A 19,244-nucleotide genomic window follows, 5' to 3' on the forward strand; every position below is an offset into this window, starting at 1 on the left:
CAAGATCAAAGTCATATCTTGTGAAACCAAAGTCCGAGACAAGACAGAGTTTTGTTTGTTTTTTATTTCACACAACATATAAACCCCAATATCCACTGAACTTGGAATAAATTGCCATCAGGCAGTAGCTCTGTCTTCTCTGCAGCACCAGGTGACACGGGGCCCTACGTCATCATTCATTCTCACATTAATCTCAGGGGGTTGTTGAGGGGTTGTTTTTTTTGGGGTTCATTTTCGTCTTTTTCTTTCACTTTTTTGCTTTTATTGCAAGTCTTTTTTGTTGTCTCCTCTCTTTATTATCCTATGTTACCATTGCTACTATTGCTAAAAAATATCCCTTTTCCGTCCTGTTCATATAATCTGTTGTTCTTGTCTTTGCCCACATTTTAATCATTATTGTTAATAACAGTGTTTCATTTTATCCTTACCCCATTCCACTGCTTTGTGTTAAATTGATGTCAGTCTGGGATGGTCTGTTGCGTTGTAGACCCCCATGACAGGTTGATAGGGGTAGGGTGGGAAGTAGAGGGAGATGTTTGTAGAGCAAAGAAACCTTTTAGAATACAGAGAAAATATTTAAACTATATGCTGAGTATCCTGCATTTGCACTTCAATGATCAAAGGATCAAAATTTGAACTGAGACATTTCTGACACTTTTAATTCTGACAGCATGTAAATTTTGGGGCCCATTATCACAAAGTCAAGTAGCACCGTGTCTGATAAGTAGGTCTTTGCTGCGCTCTAGTGGAGGAAAGGGGTACTGAATGTTGGCCCATTTAATAACGATGTATTGTTTTTTGTCTCCATCTACTGCTGAACAAGAGGAACGCATTGCAAGGGAAGTAAAATCCGAATGTTCGCGCATTGTCTACGTGCGCGCTCACGAGCATATCCTGTGATCTAAGCGTCAGCTGTCAAGCCATTACACGCGCACAGTACTGTCGCTATGCCAGACTTGTTTGGACAACGGATGAATTTGAAATTCAGCAGAGACTCGGAACACTCAAAGTAAGGTGGCTGGAGATGTCAAGTGAAAGCTGGATTAGAACGACTCAGCGACAAGAAAGTCGTTTGACACTCGTATTAGTTAGAGAAGAAAGGCGAATAGGTTTCCGGTTTTGACGTTGCAGCCTCGCTAGCCGCGGAGTTCTCTCCAACCGGCTTCGTTAGCTGTAGCTAGCTTGTTTGCTAACGTTAGCTGATGTTGCGGCATTTCTGTGAAATGAAGAAGAAGCGAATTTGTAGTTTTTTAATTTAGAGGAACTCTTAATTCCAGCTCAGCAGAACATGATATCTTGTGATCGGGAAGTAGTAGGCAGGGTTTGATGTCAGTGACGGATGAGGCGGTAGTGAGGTCGGGTTGCTCTTAACAGTTATGAGCGACATATCGACGGAAACCTCCACACTCAGCTCTTCCTCTGTGAGCACGGAAAGTAAAGGTTCACTTATCGGCGTGAAGACCACCAATAACAACAAGGAGTGGGGCTTAGGACGCGATGTCTTTAAAGGCTGTCACGAGATGACCCCGCTCGGCGAAGAGGTGCAGGCAGATATGTCCTCAGTCCAGCCCGGACTGGACGGACACTTACCGCTCCTCCAGGGCGGACACCTCACTCCCCAGGACGGGTTGGTGTTGGACCTGAGTTCCCCATCGGCTTATCTCGACAGAAGCTCTCCAGAGTACAGTGATAACGATGGGAACAACGTGGGGCCGTTGTACGAGAGGAGAAAGAGGTCGAGGTCGGTCAGCTCCAGACACCGTTACAGCGAAGTGGTCACGGAGCTTGGTCCCGAAGAGGTGCGCTGGTTCTATAAAGAGGACAAGAAAACTTGGAAGCCCTTTGTCGGGCATGACTCACTAAACATTGAGCTCATGTTTCGTAAATACTGTGAGCTGAACCCTGGTGCAGCAGGCTCCCAGGTCAGCTATGGGGAGGACGAGTGCGTGGAGAGCCCGGGGGTGAACGGAGAGGTACCCGGGGAGACCGGGACCGGCAGTATGCGTGAAGGCCGTGGGTCTCTGGACTCATCCACCATATACTCTGACGAAAGGGACCCTGACAACATTGAAATCAACGTAGAGCCTGTGTGTGTCCGGGGAGGGCTCTATGAGGTGGATGTCAAAGAGAGGGAATGCTCTCCTGTTTACTGGAAGCGTAAGTATCTTTAAGGGAGAAGTCTAAAACATGCATCAACTTCTGCTGTGCACTTGTACTTCACTTTACATCTGCTGAATAATGTCTATCACACCTCTCCTTTCACTCTCCTGTCAAAGATTTTCCTGCTTCCCTTTAGTTATATGTCAACAACACTGTTTTGCTGTTTTGTGTGTCTCTTCCACTACTCAGCTGCTAAGTAATTACTTACATTGGGGTACTGTAAGCAGCCCTGGATGTCTGTCAATTTGGCTAAGCCATGTCAACTAATTTCCAGGAAAGAGCTGGGAACAAATGAATGGAAGCCTGACCTAAATTGAAACCTTCATGGGTATTTGGCTCTTGTGAAAGTTAGGGGACATTTACTTGAATAGAATCTGTTTGGAGATGGAAACTAATGCAAAAAAATAAACCAACAGGATACTACGTTGGGGGAGAAAGAATAGCTCATGTTACAAGGGAGCCAGATGAGCAGGTTTTTTGTTTTATTTTTTAAATCTTAAAGTGAAAATCTAGTCCAAGAATGATACCATCCAGATATCTTGATAAGAAAAGTTAGAGAGACCTTTCATGCAGACAGTTATTTAGAGTGTGTCCTTACTTCAGCTCATACATGGAAACTTGAAACATTTTATATACACAAAGTTATCTTTTCTGACCTGACATGAACCACCTTAACGAATGAGTGAGGAGTGTGTCTATTTTATTGTTGTGTTGGACCTGTCCATGATAGTCTGGACCCATGTGCCATTGTTCTTATGCTAATCTATGTGTTCAAGGCTGATACGATTTTTAGTAATCAAAGAGACTGGTTGATATTTATAACATGTATACATTTGCTGTGAAAATGAAAATCTTTTCACAAAATATAACACAAAACAAAATTCTTTTAAAACTGGTTTAATTACAAGAAAACTATCCAACATTTGAACTTGTTCATATTCACCAAACAAAAAATAAGCTGGACTGCTCTGATTCTTCTCTTGATTAATCATGTTTTCAAAAAAATTAAAAGAATTTAGGAAAAAAGATATTCATCCAACAAACCAAAAACCAAAGACTCAACATGTTCCTTCATAAATGATGAAAAAAAAGCACACACCCCTAAAGTTTAATCGTCTGGATCCCATATTTTGCCGTTGAAAGATTGAAACAAATTGTCCATTATCACAATAGTTAGTGACTCAATTTTGATTAGATGTAGCAGCTCTAAAGCAATCTAACAAGATACGCATTCAAAGGTGAAGGTCTCTGCAAAAGTTGCCTCATTCACTTCAGCCTACATTCTTATTTGCCACCAGAGAATCTTTAGTTAAGTGTCAGTGAAGACTGTAATTAGAACTGGCCTTGCTCTATATACACCTCCGAGACTTGGCCCTCCTGGATTTGCCAGACTCGTTGAGCTAAATCACAGTTCAGTTTACGTCATCCAACACATTTCTGAAAGGATGAACAATTTTACACAGTTAGCTTGGAAGTATTTCACCGTGACATCTGCCAGAAGAAATGATTTCATTCTGGAATACATTCCACTGCAGCTCTACAGAGGATTTTGACCTGAAAGACCTGCTCCCATCGTTCCCTGCTGCCACTCAATCATTCTAACTATGCTGTTTTACTATCTTACAGAACAAGACCATATTCCAGTGATGAGAGGCCAGTGGTTCATTGATGGTACCTGGCTCCCTTTAGAGGAAGATGAGAGCGACCTCATTGAGCAGGAACACCTGAGTCATTTCCGTGGGCACCAGATGCAGGACTCCTTTGAGACAGATGTGGTCGTCAGAACCGTTGATAGCAAAGATGGTGAGCAACTGGTAGAGGAATGATAGTGGATCATTTTTGGAACGTGCACTAGTCTCTAGAATCAGAAAAACAGAGGGTTCATTCATTAAGGTATCACTAAGTAGTTATCACTGAATTCTGACTAGATTTGATTATTAATGTAGTCACTGAACCTGTTTGTTTTGCTTTCCAATAACATAAGTGGAAATGCTCTCGTGGTCATTATTAGCTATACATTCTTTTAAAAAGTCAAGTCATCATCACACTAAAACCAGGAAGGCATCATGAGTCATCAATAGTGAGAGATGCAACTGCCAGGTGGAGGCTGGCACTTCCTCTCATCCTCCCAGTGAAAAAACAGGTGCAGCTCATACATTCTTGCAGAGTCCTGCTCAAGCAAAATGTAACAGGCTTTAGCTGTGAGAGGGAAAAAGAAAGAAGCTCTTTGATTCAGCGGTCTGTGAAGGCAGCCGGATCTACAGGACCTTTGGGGACGATGACTGTGTGGGCGTGAGAAAGTGGTAGATAACTGTTGACAAGCGAGAAAATGTTTAGTGTGAGGAAAAACATCCCTCGGATAGAGGATACGTCTGCCAAGCACGTTGGAGAGCTTTAGAAAAAAAAAGATATCTTCTGTAAAGCGGCTGTATTGAGCTTTAAATTTTGGTGGCTGATCTGAGCAAAATACCACTGTGCATAATGAGCACCACCATTTGTGTAATGTCTCAGAGAAGTTGAACTTCTAGTTCCTTATCTTCTAGTTACGAGTAAGATACATTAGCTTATCACAATGCATCATGCAAAATAAATAGCCTTGTGACCTTTGTCTTTGCAGTCTATTCTCCACGGTGGCACTAGCTGTCCTTTGTTGGAGGCTTTCTGAGCATTTTTAATTGGAGTCTGACAATGAGAGGAAACCAAAAAAATTAGCTGGTTGGATTCAGTGAAGGGCGGTGGAGTGAAGGGTGGTGCAGTGGTTAGCACTGTCACCTCACAGCAAGAAGGTTCCGGGTTCTAGCCCCAGCTCGGGCACGGGATCTTTCTGTGTGGAGTCTCCATGTTCTCCCTGTTCCTGCGTGGGTTCTCTCTGGTACTCCAGCTTCCTCCCACAGTCCAAAGACATCAAGAGGGGACGAGGCTGATTGATACTGTAAATTGACCGTAGGTGTGAGTGTGAGTGTGAATGGTTCTGTCTCTATGGTGGCCCTTTGATGGACTGGCAACCTGTCCAGGGTGAACCCCGCCTCTCGCCCAAAGGCTGCTGGGCTAGGCTCCAGCCCCCCCCCCCCCGCCCCCCTTAACAGGATAAGCAGAAGAAAATGGATGGATGGATAGACTCAGTGAATTCGTGCAGTGTAAGAGAAATGGAAAGGAGCAAAGCGGCAAACTGACCTGATCATTTCTCACAAGTCATCAAGTCAGTCAGTTATTTTGTTACATTACAAAACCAAGCGAGAGCAGTGTGAAAGTGGCAGGCAAATTGATTATATTTGCAGTCCTATGTCCTCCCGGGTCCCTTTTTTGAATGAGTATTAGCACCATCTGGTAGTATGGTGTCATTTCCTTGTATGCAGGCACTAAACATAAATGTATGTTAACCACTGGGTGGTATTTACATTTCGTTCATGCCCAGTCAGAGGCAACACAGCAGGTCTGTAATGTTGATTCTGTGTTTCTTTGCCCTTAGTCATCCACATTTTTTTTCTTCTTTTTCATACTCCATATCTGTATTAGATTTCTCTGTAGTTGGAATTTGAAGACGCTGTCACTCCCTACCCTGAATAAACCAAGGCCTATAAATAAAGCCTTCAGCAGAGCAGTGGAAAGCGATTACAATAGGTTGTCCAGTATTGTTTGCAATGATGTCATCCGTTTGTCATCACTGCTTTTGTTATTCATTCATTTCTCATGAATGAATCAGGAGGTGAAAGGCCAGCCCTGCCTCATCATCATTATTTACATGTACATGCATACAGGTATAGGACAGAGGGGTCATATTGGATCATCTGCACTTGGGCCACACTGAGATCATATGACCTCCACCTGTCCAGTGGGTGAGATTTATGACTGTAGACATTCATAATTCTACTTACGGTATCATATAATAATCTGTCTAGTAATTCTTCATGTTTCTGTGTTTGATACAAGGAGCCTTTACAGTATTTTCATAGCATTTGGAACTATATATACATATATATATATATATATATATATATATATATATATATATAATCACACACACAGTACTTTGACCAGCATTACAATTGATAAATGGATCATAAAGCGAGGGAGACTCACTCTGACAGTGCTGCAGTACATACATTATTCCCTGCTATCTTTCAGTGTCTCCTCCTCCTTATGTTCTCCCCCACTTCTTTCTTCACGTTGTTCTCCTTGTGCTTCAGTTGGCTAGCGATCACTAAGGGTTATTGAACCAGAATACATATGGCGGGCAGACCAGCATGCTATGCAGACATAAACATCACAATGTGAGAGCGTCCACTCCAGGGTACAAAAAGTACAAGGAGATACTTTTCTTTGCAGAGAGATGATGCCTGCAGCGACTGGATTCCTTTAAAACAAAATGTACGTTATTGCTGAAGGATCAGACAGAATATAAAGATAACAGAAAACAAAATAAGGGAATAAAGGTAAAAAATAGTTTTGCGACTTGTACAGAATTTTTTTTGTGTAAGTGATCTTTGTGTAGATAAGTTAAAGGGGAACATAAAACCATACGCTCTGCTGTAGCCTTGCTCTGTTGTTGCTACAGCTGTGAAATGGTGGCTTTATTGTCTAGAGTATCATGTAATCTGTGCAAAAGGACTTGTTCTACAGTCAGAATTTGATCCATTTCATATGAGAACATTTGGAAAATGTACACGAGCAGCACGATTCAATTTTTTTATCCCTCAGACTAGCCCGACGCAGCCATCTCATCTTCTGGCCTACTTCCTCAATCCACAATCACTGCAAAACCACACTTTTTTCTTTCGTAAATGGATCCATTTTGTCTGAAATTGAAAATTTTAAAAGAGCCTTTTGATACAGTTTTTATTCACATTTAAGTAAGCAGTGGGCTAACCAGAAGTAGCCAGCTGGTATGATGTAAATTCTCAGGTGCATGTGCTTTGTCCATAGAGGTTGCTCAGTAGGCAGCCTCCAGATAGTGCAGGATCAAAGATCTCATCTCTGATGCAAGACATCGTTCAGTTTTTAAGCTCCAGAATGCTCAGACCTGCTGCTTTTCCTTATGACACAATGATTTACTCTGCTCAAATTTAAAATGGATTAAATAGAATTAAGATTTTAATAAGTAAATGTTTATAATGCAGCAATTTTTTTCCCCAGACCTAATGTTTCCAAGCTCTGAATACATAAAAATGAAAAGATCCTTAAAAAGATGTATTGTTTAAAAAAAAAACTATCCTATCTGGTAACTTTAGGCTTCTCCGATGTGTGGGTGTGTAGAGTATGGAAAATGTAGGGTGTGTCCCTGTCTGTCGAGCTTCTGTGACATAACTGAAAACGACAACATCCAGTGGACTCTTGTTTATCTCCCAGCCTTATGTGTTTGGTATTTTTGAGTTAGACATGGCCTGTTTTGTGTACACTCAACGTACAGCTCATTTAAACCAGCATGTCAGACAGGGAACACACCACATGACTGAAAATGACACGGGTAACATTTAACCTTCGTGCAAAGACCTTTATCTTGATTGACAGGTCATTCCAAAACCCCAAAACACTGAGGCGCAAGAGCCTTTCAGTGGTGTCTCAAACTCATGTGTCCTAAACCTGACGGACAATGGTTCTTTGTTCTTTTAAAGGAAGTTGTATGTCCCTTATGATGTCAGTGGGAGAATGTTTTTTGCGCACTGTACCCCCATCACATATTTATGGATGGAGCCATCAGCAAGCACTGTAATGCCCAAATGGACTTCACTGATTGCTTTTAAAGCTAATGAAGTTCCTGTGCACTCAGCAGGTTTCTCCCCAGTTGACCTCTGCTGAAGGCGAAACTACTACAGACCTGGTGGCTGTGTTACCATGGAGTGAATGATTTAGTCAAATGGGAGATTTTGGGTGATTTGAGTAACAAATGTAGAGGAAGCCTGCATTTGCTGTCATACCAAGGCTTATTTCTCTTTCGGGGATTTTAACAAATCAAGAGTTTCTGTTTTAAGAACTTTATTGAAGGTTTTATGTCACATTATCAATTTCTTCACTGTTTTCCATTCATCCCATCACATTTAAGAGTTTTTTTGATGAAGACCAAACAAAAAAGAAAATGAAAGAATAAGAAAGAAAATAAGACTTTGCTGGTTTCATTTTTAAGTCGTATGCAATTGTTCATAATTACACATGGGATTGTGCTGTTTTAACAAGTCTTTCAATATGATAAATGATGAGTTACAAGTTATGATATATTAGAAATACCTAGCTTGAGTATTTTGGTTTCTTAGGTCATAGTACTATACAAGTACTCTTGTTGGAGTTGAGTACTTTATGTACATCTATATTTAAAGTAGTAGCAGCCTCACAATATAGAGCTAGCTGGAAAATAAATAGTACCTATTTCTTTATCAGCATTGTAAGACACACGTTTATGTGGATTAGGTCATTCAAGAAATGATTTCTCATACTCCTTTTGTGTTTTGCCACCCATTATTTCTTTCCCTCTGTGAGAGAAATACCAGAATTTTGTAAACATTTCCAACAGGCAAATCATGAATTATTTACTGACCCAAATGCAGACCATAGATGTACTGCTTGATGCTGTCAGGAACTTCATGTTCTTATTTTTGTGTTTTCTTGTGTGGTCCTTCTGCCCCTAAATACTTGACATAGTTGAATTTTTTGTAGTATTTTTTTAGTTGTATCTCTTATCATGTCATTATGTTGAAAACCTTGTATCCTCCATCTACCATATTCAAGCATTGCCAAGTGGCATATTCAGTCCTTCCCAGTAAAGACAGTGCATTTGCATAATCAGTGTTATTAGGTGCTACCTCAGTCAACTTGGGGATGTGTCAAGCAGCGCTGCATATTGGACTGTACCAAGTGTTTGTTTTGGGTCATTTCCATGTTATCTACCTGTTATCTCCGGGTGGACCTTGGTGTGGCACTCTGAGAGCAGATAGATTTTTCTGTTCAACTGTGTGACTGATACCTGGGTAATGGCCGTTACTCACTCTCTCTTGGTTGTTAGTTCTCTCCCACCTTCCCCCTTTCTACCTGCCATTTCTGTTCAAATGGAGTGGATTTCAGACGAGTGCTAAAACTACATGTCACAAGCGCAAACGCTGCCAAGGTACTGTAAAATACCATGTTTTTTTTTCTACTGTATGATTTCTGCTAGCCTCTCACCTTGTAGATCCTAGGTCTTTGTGGGACTGTATTTTTCTTTTCTTTTGTGGTTCAGATCCCTAAAAACTAATATTTAGAGCTAGACCTAGGCTCAGTTAGGAATGGCTGTGTTCAAATGAATTTAGGCGGCCCTCCCAGTCCTCCCTCGCAGCCTTAACTGAGCCTAGCTGCTAGAATGTCTCCCTTTGTGCTGTGAACCAGAGTTTGGTTTGTTGCATCTTGAGGAACCCTGTGTATCTGCCTCTCTTTTCTTTGCTGGCTTAGACAATATGGCTCTAGCAGCTAACAGGGATAGACCCCAGATTTAGAAGAGATGAGCTCGTCCTCGGAAAAGACACCCCACTTTGCCCTTATCTGACCAACCCCGCCACCTCTTTCTCTCCTCTCTGTATTCCCTTTTGGCAGTATTATTTAATGAACCGCCATCATCAGCTCCTGTTCTAAGGGCAATGAACAAAGCTCTCTGTTGAGATCCAAGCACAACGGATGAGCAAAACAGAGCAGGCATTGTGGCCCTTTACTATAGCCCTCTAACATGTTGTATAGAGTCAGCCTCTTAGAGGTCCATCAGTGTCCTAGTTCTGGATCTACTCAACCTCATCAAAAATGTGAAACAGAAAGGTCCCTGGGTGTGTGTCCTCACGTCACAGTAAAGCCTAGCGGCAATGATATGAAGCTTAGTGTCATAAGTTAATGTTGAATCAAAGTACATCTTATGAATCGTTGAATTTTCTAGCACAATAAACCCTGAAGTGGGAGAATTTCAGTATTATTATAGTATTTCAAAAAAGTACAATATTTGCATTGCTTAAAATGGTGCGTCTCCCAAAAATGTATTTCATGTATTCACAAATGGGCGTCTTCACCCCCAGAATCCTTTTTTCAATCCTACGTCACCACTTTGTGACTGAGGGATTCAGAAAGAGTCAACAATGTGTTTTCAGTTCAAAGTTAATAATGCTCCATAGCCACCAATTACAAACGACAGCAAATAATCCAAAAATGCATGATCTGGTATGATCCACAAACACTTGAGCTTGAGCTGCAAACAAGCTAACTATTACCCTTCTGGTTTGGGGCACAATCATACTTGCTTCTAGCTAAACAAATAGGCCGGCTTTTTGCATTGGCGCAGCAATGAAAACACATCTTCACAACCTCAAAATATCTATTCGTGAATACTTAAAAAGCTAAATAATCTCTCTGGGTGAAGTATCACTATACATTTTATATTCTGTCTTATAAGGAAACCTTATGTAATACTGCGGCTAATAACATGTTTTTCCAGGCTTTAACGAAGCAAAAATTGTACTTGGTGTCTTGTCACTCTTTCTTAGAAAATGTCCCAACCCCAGATACATTCACAGCAATAGTGTAGGAGTTATTAGATTGGAGGAGCCCATCCCTTTTCATCCCTTCTTCCTCTCTTTCTTTCTCCTCCCTCAAACTCCCCTCTGCCCAGTGTCTGTTACTTCAACAGCTTATCCATTTCCTCCATACTTTATGTCAGATTATTCACCCATCATCCCCTCATTTTTAACCCTCTCGCTTGCCCTCAGTAAGTCTCCATAGAAATTTAAACTCTTTCACCTTTCATGGTTGACTGCCAGCTCATCAAAACACTTCGATCGCCCTTTCACTGTGCATTACCTTTCATTGTAAAACAGGAGTGTCATCATCCAAACCCCCGAGCATCTCTCCATTTTGCTGGCTACATTTCACTTCATGTATATCCCATCAAACCAACTTTTGGTATTGTTAAGACGAGCTAAATGGAGAGGGTCCTGTTTTACATTTGACTCTGCTACAGCTTTAACCAAACAGTCTGAAGTGGCTTCATCCACAATTGTATGACATTGTGTTGATCTCAAGCCAAATACCCCCCCCCATCCCCCGTGCTCACTTTTGAGTGCATCAGATAAGTAAGATAAAGAAGCCACTTTAAACTATTGGAGGTGCAGCCAAACTAGATGGTGAAAGGCACTCTTCTGTTCGTAGAAGTGTGGAGTTTTTCCCATAGCTGCTGCCATCATAGAGTGGTATAGTAGTAGTAGTAGTTTTGTGTGTGTGTGTGTGTGTGTGTGTGTGTGTGTGTGCGCGCGCGTGCGCGTTTCAGTAGGCATTAAGCATGCGCTTTCTTTTGCTGCTGTGGTGGTTTCATTTAAGGAACTGAAAAGATAAATGGAAACATGTGACAGAGGTGGTGCAAGTCTTTCCCCCGTTGGTTTTTGAGTGTTTTCTAATATAATGTCCCATACTTTTATTGTTTTATCCGTTTGAGACAAAGGGTGACCTACATTTCCTCTTGTACATACTTGCTAAGGGCCTTCGACTCCAACTCTTCAGTTCCTTTTAACAAGCTCTTGTGCTTCAACTTCCACAGACTGGGCTCTACGAGGATGCAAAATTCACTCAACCCACCACTCATGCTTATTCAATAAAGACACACCTGGCTTCAGAGGCCCAATTTCATTTCACAAGTAACAATGCAACAGGCTCCTTTATTTTATGTCATCAATTTATAGGGAACATGTAAACAGCTCAACGTGAAAGGACATTTCTAAACTATTTTTTTGCCCCGCAGTCCTGGTCACAAATTCTGTCACAGAGGAATTTCAAATAAATATTTGAAACATGTATTTGAAGGATGCAAAGTTCTCATTTATCACAGGGTATACACTTGCTTGCCAATTTATTAGGTGTATTTGAAAAAAAAAACTAAGTTTAGCACGATCTAAATTGGACAGTGAATCTAAACATAATTGAATTTGCTGTAAGGAAGAATGGTGGAAGATGAATCTTCTCCTCATGAGGATTATAAATGTAATATAATGTTTTTTTTTACTGTAAGTGTATGAGAGGTGGTGAACTGGCCATTTGAATATGTGTAATATGTGGACCAGTTTAACTGTAATTAGGGCCTGAGCCTGAGGGTACTTCAGGCGAAGACCCTATTATTTACTTATGCTATTCTTCCCATTCAAATTAATGAGGGTTCCCTATTAAAATGGTAGTCACATCTTTTAAATATAATTTTTTTCTCTCTACATGCAAAAAACACACCAAGTCTTTTGATCACATTTACTTATTGAACAACTACAGTGAGAACATTTGTTCTGTACCAGCAATTCATTTTGCATTGTTAGCTTGACCAAAATTCACCTCGAACACAACAGTTCATCAAGTACTTTACCCCGTTCTTTAGGATTTAATCCCCAGATTGGTTCAGAGTAGTACAAAGAGCCATGACTGTGCAGTGGACGGACGCCAGCCTATTGTAGGTGAAGGTGTCTAACATGCTGCTGGGACAGAAATAACCTTCTCAAGTCATTCTGTTTCATTTATCACTCTTAGCGTCTGTGTAGCGATTCATCTAGCTCTTACTTGCTCCAGTCACTGTGTTGGCACTTAAAAACCTGGGAAAACATACAATTTAGGTGAGAATTGAAATATATTTACATTATAAACACATAAATATTTCAAATCAGCTGACAGTGATGACATGTGAGCAGGACAGACAAGCAAGAGCTGAAACATGTAATCCTAGTGTGTGTTGACGTGTTATTCTTTCCAACTGCAGATCAATGCTCCTAACTGCACTTGATTGAGCTGTTTGAATAGAAAGATCCTAGACTTTTCCTATTGCAATGAAGATGGTCACAACTTGTTGTAATCTGTATGTCTTCAATCTACTATTTACCCAATCTATTCCCTCCTCCGTTCCTCTGTTTTTCCCTAACTTCTCACACCATGCCAATGTTTTTTCCCCTACCTATTCGTTCGCTCACTTCTCTCTTTCACTGCCCCGCCCTGCAGCCATCCACAGTCTGAAGCTGAGTCGGACCCATGTTGATTGGCACAGTGTGGACGAGGTCTACCTCTACAGTGATGCCACCACCTCCAAAATTGCACGCACCGTCACACAGAAACTGGGCTTCTCCAAAGGTCTGTGATAACATACTCTTTTATTATCTTTTCATAAAATGAAGTTAGCAAAAAGTTCCCTGATTATTGATCATTACTGAAATCATGTGAAACCTACTGTTGTGTAGTGTATGGTTTAAATAATTTATTCTATAAAGGGTTTTGAATTATTGAACAAAGTTAAATCACACTTTTCTAAAAAGATAAGCCCTGCTTGTGTCACTAAGAAGCTATTCAAAGATGATTTTAGTAAAATTAACATCTGTATGTTAACATGCTCACACTGACAGTGGTAGCATGTTATTAAAAGTAAAGCACGTTAATGTATTTCTCACGTTCTAGTATGCTAACATTTTCTCATTATCAATAGCCATATGGACATGAACATGGACTAAATGATCTTTTGGCTCGATGATAGTGTGACATTAAATGTTTAGGTATCATGAACCGTCCTGAGGGGGCCATGCAGTCCATCAAACAGTTTGACTTTAGGAAAATGTCAGGGCTGACCACATGTAGTCCAGTATGTTCCCCACGTGCTCCCCTTTTCAGGTCACCGAAAGCACATGAGACACTTAGGGAGCTTAACAGTGCCCCCCCCCCCCACACACACACACACACACACACACACACACACACCCACACACACACACCTTTAAAACGGCTTCCAAATTAAATGCTCTTTTCATTTTCTCTCTTAAAGTTTCATCAAGTTCTTTGAATAAAGACACACTTGAGACCAAGCCAACAAGCAAGCATGTCAAATGTGACCATGATCCATTTGATCTGGTACAAATGGTGACTGGAAAATCCAGGAAAAGGCAAAGTTAAAAGAATGTGTACATAATTATGTAAAGAGCCAAAAAAAACTGCTCACCCCAGACGGCAAAGCAAACAATACATCTAACTCAGCTTGGTTTAAAATAACTACATTTTGTGACAAAATGACCATTTTGTTTGTTGCTAACGATTTTCAGTGAAGATATAATATCAAAATATTCCAGGGAAAATCGAGTGTCCTGCAGCCAGGTTCCTCTCAAATGATGGCAGGAACTTGTGAAACTAAAATATGGCTGACGGTGATGAATTCGGTTTGTTTGTTAATGGTGAAAGCACGCTTTGGGTAGCATGATCATCTTCTTGAGATCACTAATAAAACCTTTCTAAAAACAATGTTATGCAAACTTCAGGGCTCTGAAGGAGCAGATACAATCATTTACAACCTGTTGGTTCGTGGTGAGCCTGCCTTGGATGGTTACAACATTATGGCTAAAAATCCACTCCTCTATGGAGAATATCAATGGGATTTTAACTTCTGGAACCTCACTGTTTAACTCTGGTCCTATATTCAAAGTGTTTCTATTTGCTATTATCCAACTTATTGTGTCTAGATAAAGTCTGGTCTATTTACTGGAAAATCACACATGTCCATCTGGTATTTTCAGGGCTGGGTTTGATCAAATAGGCCTTGTGTAACTAAAAGGATTGTGATGGAAGTTTGACCTCAGGTCTGATGTTTGATCAGTGTGGATGATTCTAATCTGTTCTACAGACTTCAACGGTACATCTTTATATCCAGCCTGCAGATTATAGGAAGCAAAGCTGGCATTGGTTATCTCAATCTTCCTTGACACAAATGCCCAGCGAGGGGAAATCTCCTTAGTGCTATCTAGACAGCAGCACATTCCATTGGCTCCTATCACCTTACCACAGCACATGACTTGACTATAGATAACTAAACAAGGACACACACTCGGTCATCTCGGCACATTACAACAGCTGCTAGAGTCTCTGACCCTAGTTATCACAAGAAAGCCGGCAGGTCTCTCACAGATTAACATATTACTTAAACACCATCAGTCAGATATGTTTAGCTCAGGAATGAACAATGTGGAGATGTGTTTATCAAGGAACTAAGTAGTGAAAATGTAATGCTTTTCAACAATAAAACCTCAGTGAAAAATCACGCAAATTGTTCTGATCTGATGCTGTTTTCTTCCAGCTTCTAGTAGTGGGACACGGCTTCATCGAGGTTATGTTGAGGAGGCCTCCCCAGAGGACAGACCTCCTCAGACTACGCACATTGTCTTTGTGGTCCATGGGATTGGACAGAAGATGGATCAAGGACGTATTATTAAAAACACGGGAATGTGAGTTACAGTCCTTAATAAAATGATTTGATTGAGGATTTTCTTGTTATACAACAGTTTGACCATATCGTTTTAATTTTCATTGCATTAAAATCTTTAAAAGACCCATTGTTATATGCCTCTCAGCCGTTTTTGTACAGAATCCAAGTTAATGCAAGCACATATTGAAAATGATGTGGTTTTAATTGGCTATTCCTTTCTGCTTCAGACACAATCTGTCTTTCATTCTGATTTGGTTATGTTTCTGATTTGGACTCCTCTAACTCTAACTGGCAGCATTGTACTGGCCCTGCTCCAGAACTAGTAGAACACTGGCATGTGTGTCTATGTGTCACAAAGTTAGGGTCAGGCCATTGCTTGCAGCTTACGCCAGCTAAGCAGGTAAAGTAGACCAAGGCATACTGCCGAGCACTTTAAGCCTCACTCCCAGTTCCCTGTGGATTACAGTGTATGCACCGTTGTCCTCGGCCAAGAGGAAAGCTCAACCTGACATGTCTAGCCAGATCTTTTTTTCTTCTTCTTTTATTTACAGCTTCATTCATTTCAGTTTTGTATCTTTCCTTCTGTCTTTTATAACCATAGGAATGATAAATAAAAACTTATTTTCAGTGACATAGAAAACTGGTAAGACAGGGTTAATATTACAGTTTGATTTAAAGCAAAATCAAGACGTGTCTTTTTAGAAAGCATTTCAGTGAAATCTCGCATGTCAAAATAGCTTAAAAATAAGACTAACCTTGTGGGTGAGCACACACCTGCGGATACTCTCAGCTTCCATTAACCCATTTCTACATCCCTCCTCACTCTCTGTCTCTTTGTATAATTAGTGTATATCGGACTAGTAACACGGCAGCCATTGTGTGCACCATGAGTGAAGTTGCTGCATCAGCAAGCAGTAAAATAGGCATCATTCTTTCCTTGCTCACAGTCATTAAGAGTACAAACACAGACTCCCTGGCTGGTCTGGAGCAACGCCAGATATGTGTAGAGAATGTTACTCATCATCTATAAAGCAACACTACTGCCTGGACTAAGTAATGATGAAATCCATCTATATTTAGCTGTTTTTGTACTATCAGCCAGCATACACATACTCTGCAGTTGCCTCTGATAAAAAGTGGACTCATGTAATTATTTATTATATATGATATACTGATCATTGTTTGTCTCCTCAGGCTAAGGGAGGGTGTGAGGAAGATGGAGGAGAAGCACTTTTCATTGCACAATGACGAACACGTAGATTTTCTGCCGGTGGAGTGGCGCTCAAAACTAGCCCTGGATGGAGGTTTGTGATTGGTTTTGGTTTGTTGGATTTTATTATTGTAGTTCATTCTGGTTCAGATTGAGCAGTTTGAGGATTTTGGTTTGTCTAGAACAGGGTTGGGTTACATTTTTTTTTTTTTCAGAGGGCCATACTGACTTGGATAAAGTGAGGGGCCGAATCATCAGGCGATTGAAAGGAAACATGAAACACATTGTTTTATTATAGCTTGAATATCTGCGCTATCATCAAATATGATGGAGAAATGTGTGAATTTAGCAGCCCAACAGACAGCCAAAACCCCTATTGGAATTGCATTCAATAGCAGTCCGTACTCAGTTCAGGCCCCCACACATGGGATGCAGTGGGTGCTGTGCTCGCTGCAGGGTCCAGCGCTGGCAGGGTGACTTAGCACAAAGCCCTGCTCAAACACACATCTGGTTGCTATGCGACCATGACGTATAGCAGAAAGTTTTAGAATCAAATGCGTCTGCATTTGAAGATATCTTACCATCAATTAGAGGAAAATTCTGACTCTGGTTATTCTGTGGAGACTAGCACAAAAAAAAAGCAACTTGTGTGTATGTTTATGAAATCTTCAGGGTAAGATAGGAGCTGAGAGAGTTTCAGCTCCGCCAGGTTGAGATGTTTGGCTTGGCTTTCTGCCAGTTTTCTGCCAGTTTCTTGCATTATCGGGGAGCGCCCCCCATTGGTGAACAGTGTCATTACATTTGGGCTCTGGTTCTGATGTGTTTAAATAACCTGCTTGCTGTTACATCTGTAAAATCAACAATCAGCAATTGACCCATTTGGGACAAATAATTAAAGGAATGATTTAATTGATTTTGTTGATATTTGGGCCACAGTGAATGAGGACTAGAGCCGCCAGTTGCCCCTGTGTGGTCCAGAAGCAGTCATCCTCATTTTCTGTGTCAAAGTCAGTCATGATTAGTAGTAGCAGTGATCAACATGTGTTTTCATCTGAAATGCTGCATCAAATCACTGTGCCCAATCAGGAAAGTAGTTCTGGCTTTGTATCTGATTCTAAAATAACTATCTTGTAATTTGAACATTTTATTTCATAGCAAAAGTAACACACAACTTCAGTTTTCTTAATACAGGCATAGAAAGACCATTTTAGAGAAATGTTTTGATGACTTTTTACAGAACTATGCTACACAGAGCATCTACCATCATTCATTGTGCTTAGCTAACTAGCAGACTAGCTGCTAAAAAAAAAATTGTGTGAACAGAGAGAGTAATTTTTTAAACTCTGCATACAAATGATGTTTCAGTCTTTGTCCTGTGTCATTCTGTACTATACTAATGAGTAAAACTAGGGAAGGAGCACATGCAAATTCAATAAATGACTGTGAAGCTAGATTGTGAAATCTAAGCTCATCACCTCTTCAGAATGTTTTTTCTTACTCTGCTCATATCTATAGTCACCACTGTCTGTTATGTGCTACTTCCTGTAGACACAGTTGACTCAATCACACCAGACAAAGTGAGAGGACTAAGAGACCTTCTTAACAGCAGTGCCATGGACATCATGTACTATAATAGCCCCCTCTACCGAGATGAGGTGAGAGTCACATACTTCTAAAAAAGAGAAATTTCATTTAGTTCCCAGTTTTAATATTGCCCCTTTGCTCTCTTTCTGTCTCTCTCTTTCTCTCTCTCTCTCTAGATTACTAAGGGCTTAACACAAGAGCTAAACAGACTGTACACACTTTTTTGCTCCCGGAACCCTGAGTTTGAGGAGCGGGGAGGCAAAGTCTCCATTGTTTCACACTCCCTAGGCTGCGTCATCACCTATGACATCATGACAGGCTGGGATCCTGTACGCTTCTGCCTGCAGGAGCATCTCGCCATGGAAGAAGAGCTGGACCTGCACTGGATGTCCTTTGAGGAGAGACGTGTTTTAGAGGAGCTGCGTTACACTAGAAATAGGTAGCGTATGGCTGGCTATTCCAGACCAGTGGCACTTAGTTTGAGCACTAACAGCTAAAGAAAAACACGCACACTCAACAAAATGTCATAAAAATTCCAAGGTGCAGGGCCAAATAATACATGAACGAAGAGGAAAGGCCAGCATCACTCATGTCCTTCGAAACTCAAAAGAGCTTTTTAATGCACATAGGGATTAACACAGACTGGTTTCAACAGCGTCTTCGTCAGTGTGCATCCTAAAACAGGAAGTGGTGCATTTCAATAGCAGGCACACTATCAGCAGTAGTCAGTCAGTTAATCAATCGCTGATATTCAATAAATCAGATAAATGCATGAAGTATTCAATGATACCCAAGGATGACTATCTCAAGTAAAAAAAATTTAAAAATTTCATTTTGATTTTTTGATTTTTTTAAATTTTGATTTTGATTTTTTTACTTGAGATAGTCAATCTTGGGTTTTGACTTGAGAAGGACACGAGTGTTGCTGGCCTTTCCTCTTCTTTCACTTAGTTTGAGCTAATAATAGGTTAGAGCAATGACATCACATCAGAAATAGCTGCTATTCTTTCATTTAAGGCAGTCTCTGGTTTAACCATTTTAGGAGAAACATTACTGTCTGCTTTTCGCATTTAAGACCAATTG

At 40.7% G+C, this 19,244-nt stretch overlaps 1 protein-coding gene across 2 annotated transcripts in view; it reads left to right on the forward strand.

Moving 5' to 3' along the window:
• Nucleotides 1-885: 885 nt before the first annotated feature.
• Nucleotides 886-19,244, forward strand: part of ddhd1a (DDHD domain containing 1a) — a 28,142-nt gene continuing 9,783 nt past the window's right edge. Inside the window, exons 1-8 of one of the 2 annotated variants that reach the window (XM_086182162.1) lie at nt 886-2,157; nt 3,787-3,963; nt 9,155-9,256; nt 13,129-13,257; nt 15,239-15,386; nt 16,562-16,671; nt 18,126-18,232; nt 18,338-18,600. In XM_086182162.1, coding sequence (XP_086038288.1) covers nt 1,377-2,157; nt 3,787-3,963; nt 9,155-9,256; nt 13,129-13,257; nt 15,239-15,386; nt 16,562-16,671; nt 18,126-18,232; nt 18,338-18,600 — 1,817 coding nt within the window. In that variant the 5' untranslated portion in view covers nt 886-1,376. The remainder of the gene's footprint in view (nt 2,158-3,786; nt 3,964-9,154; nt 9,257-13,128; nt 13,258-15,238; nt 15,387-16,561; nt 16,672-18,125; nt 18,233-18,337; nt 18,601-19,244) is intronic. The other variant, XM_086182163.1, reaches the window with a different exon arrangement.

Source organism: Aulostomus chinensis, chromosome 17, assembly GCF_037954235.1.
Source record: "Aulostomus chinensis isolate RoL2024-O1b breed Wild chromosome 17, RoL_Achi_v1.0, whole genome shotgun sequence".
Classification (NCBI taxonomy): domain Eukaryota; kingdom Metazoa; phylum Chordata; class Actinopteri; order Syngnathiformes; family Aulostomidae; genus Aulostomus; species Aulostomus chinensis.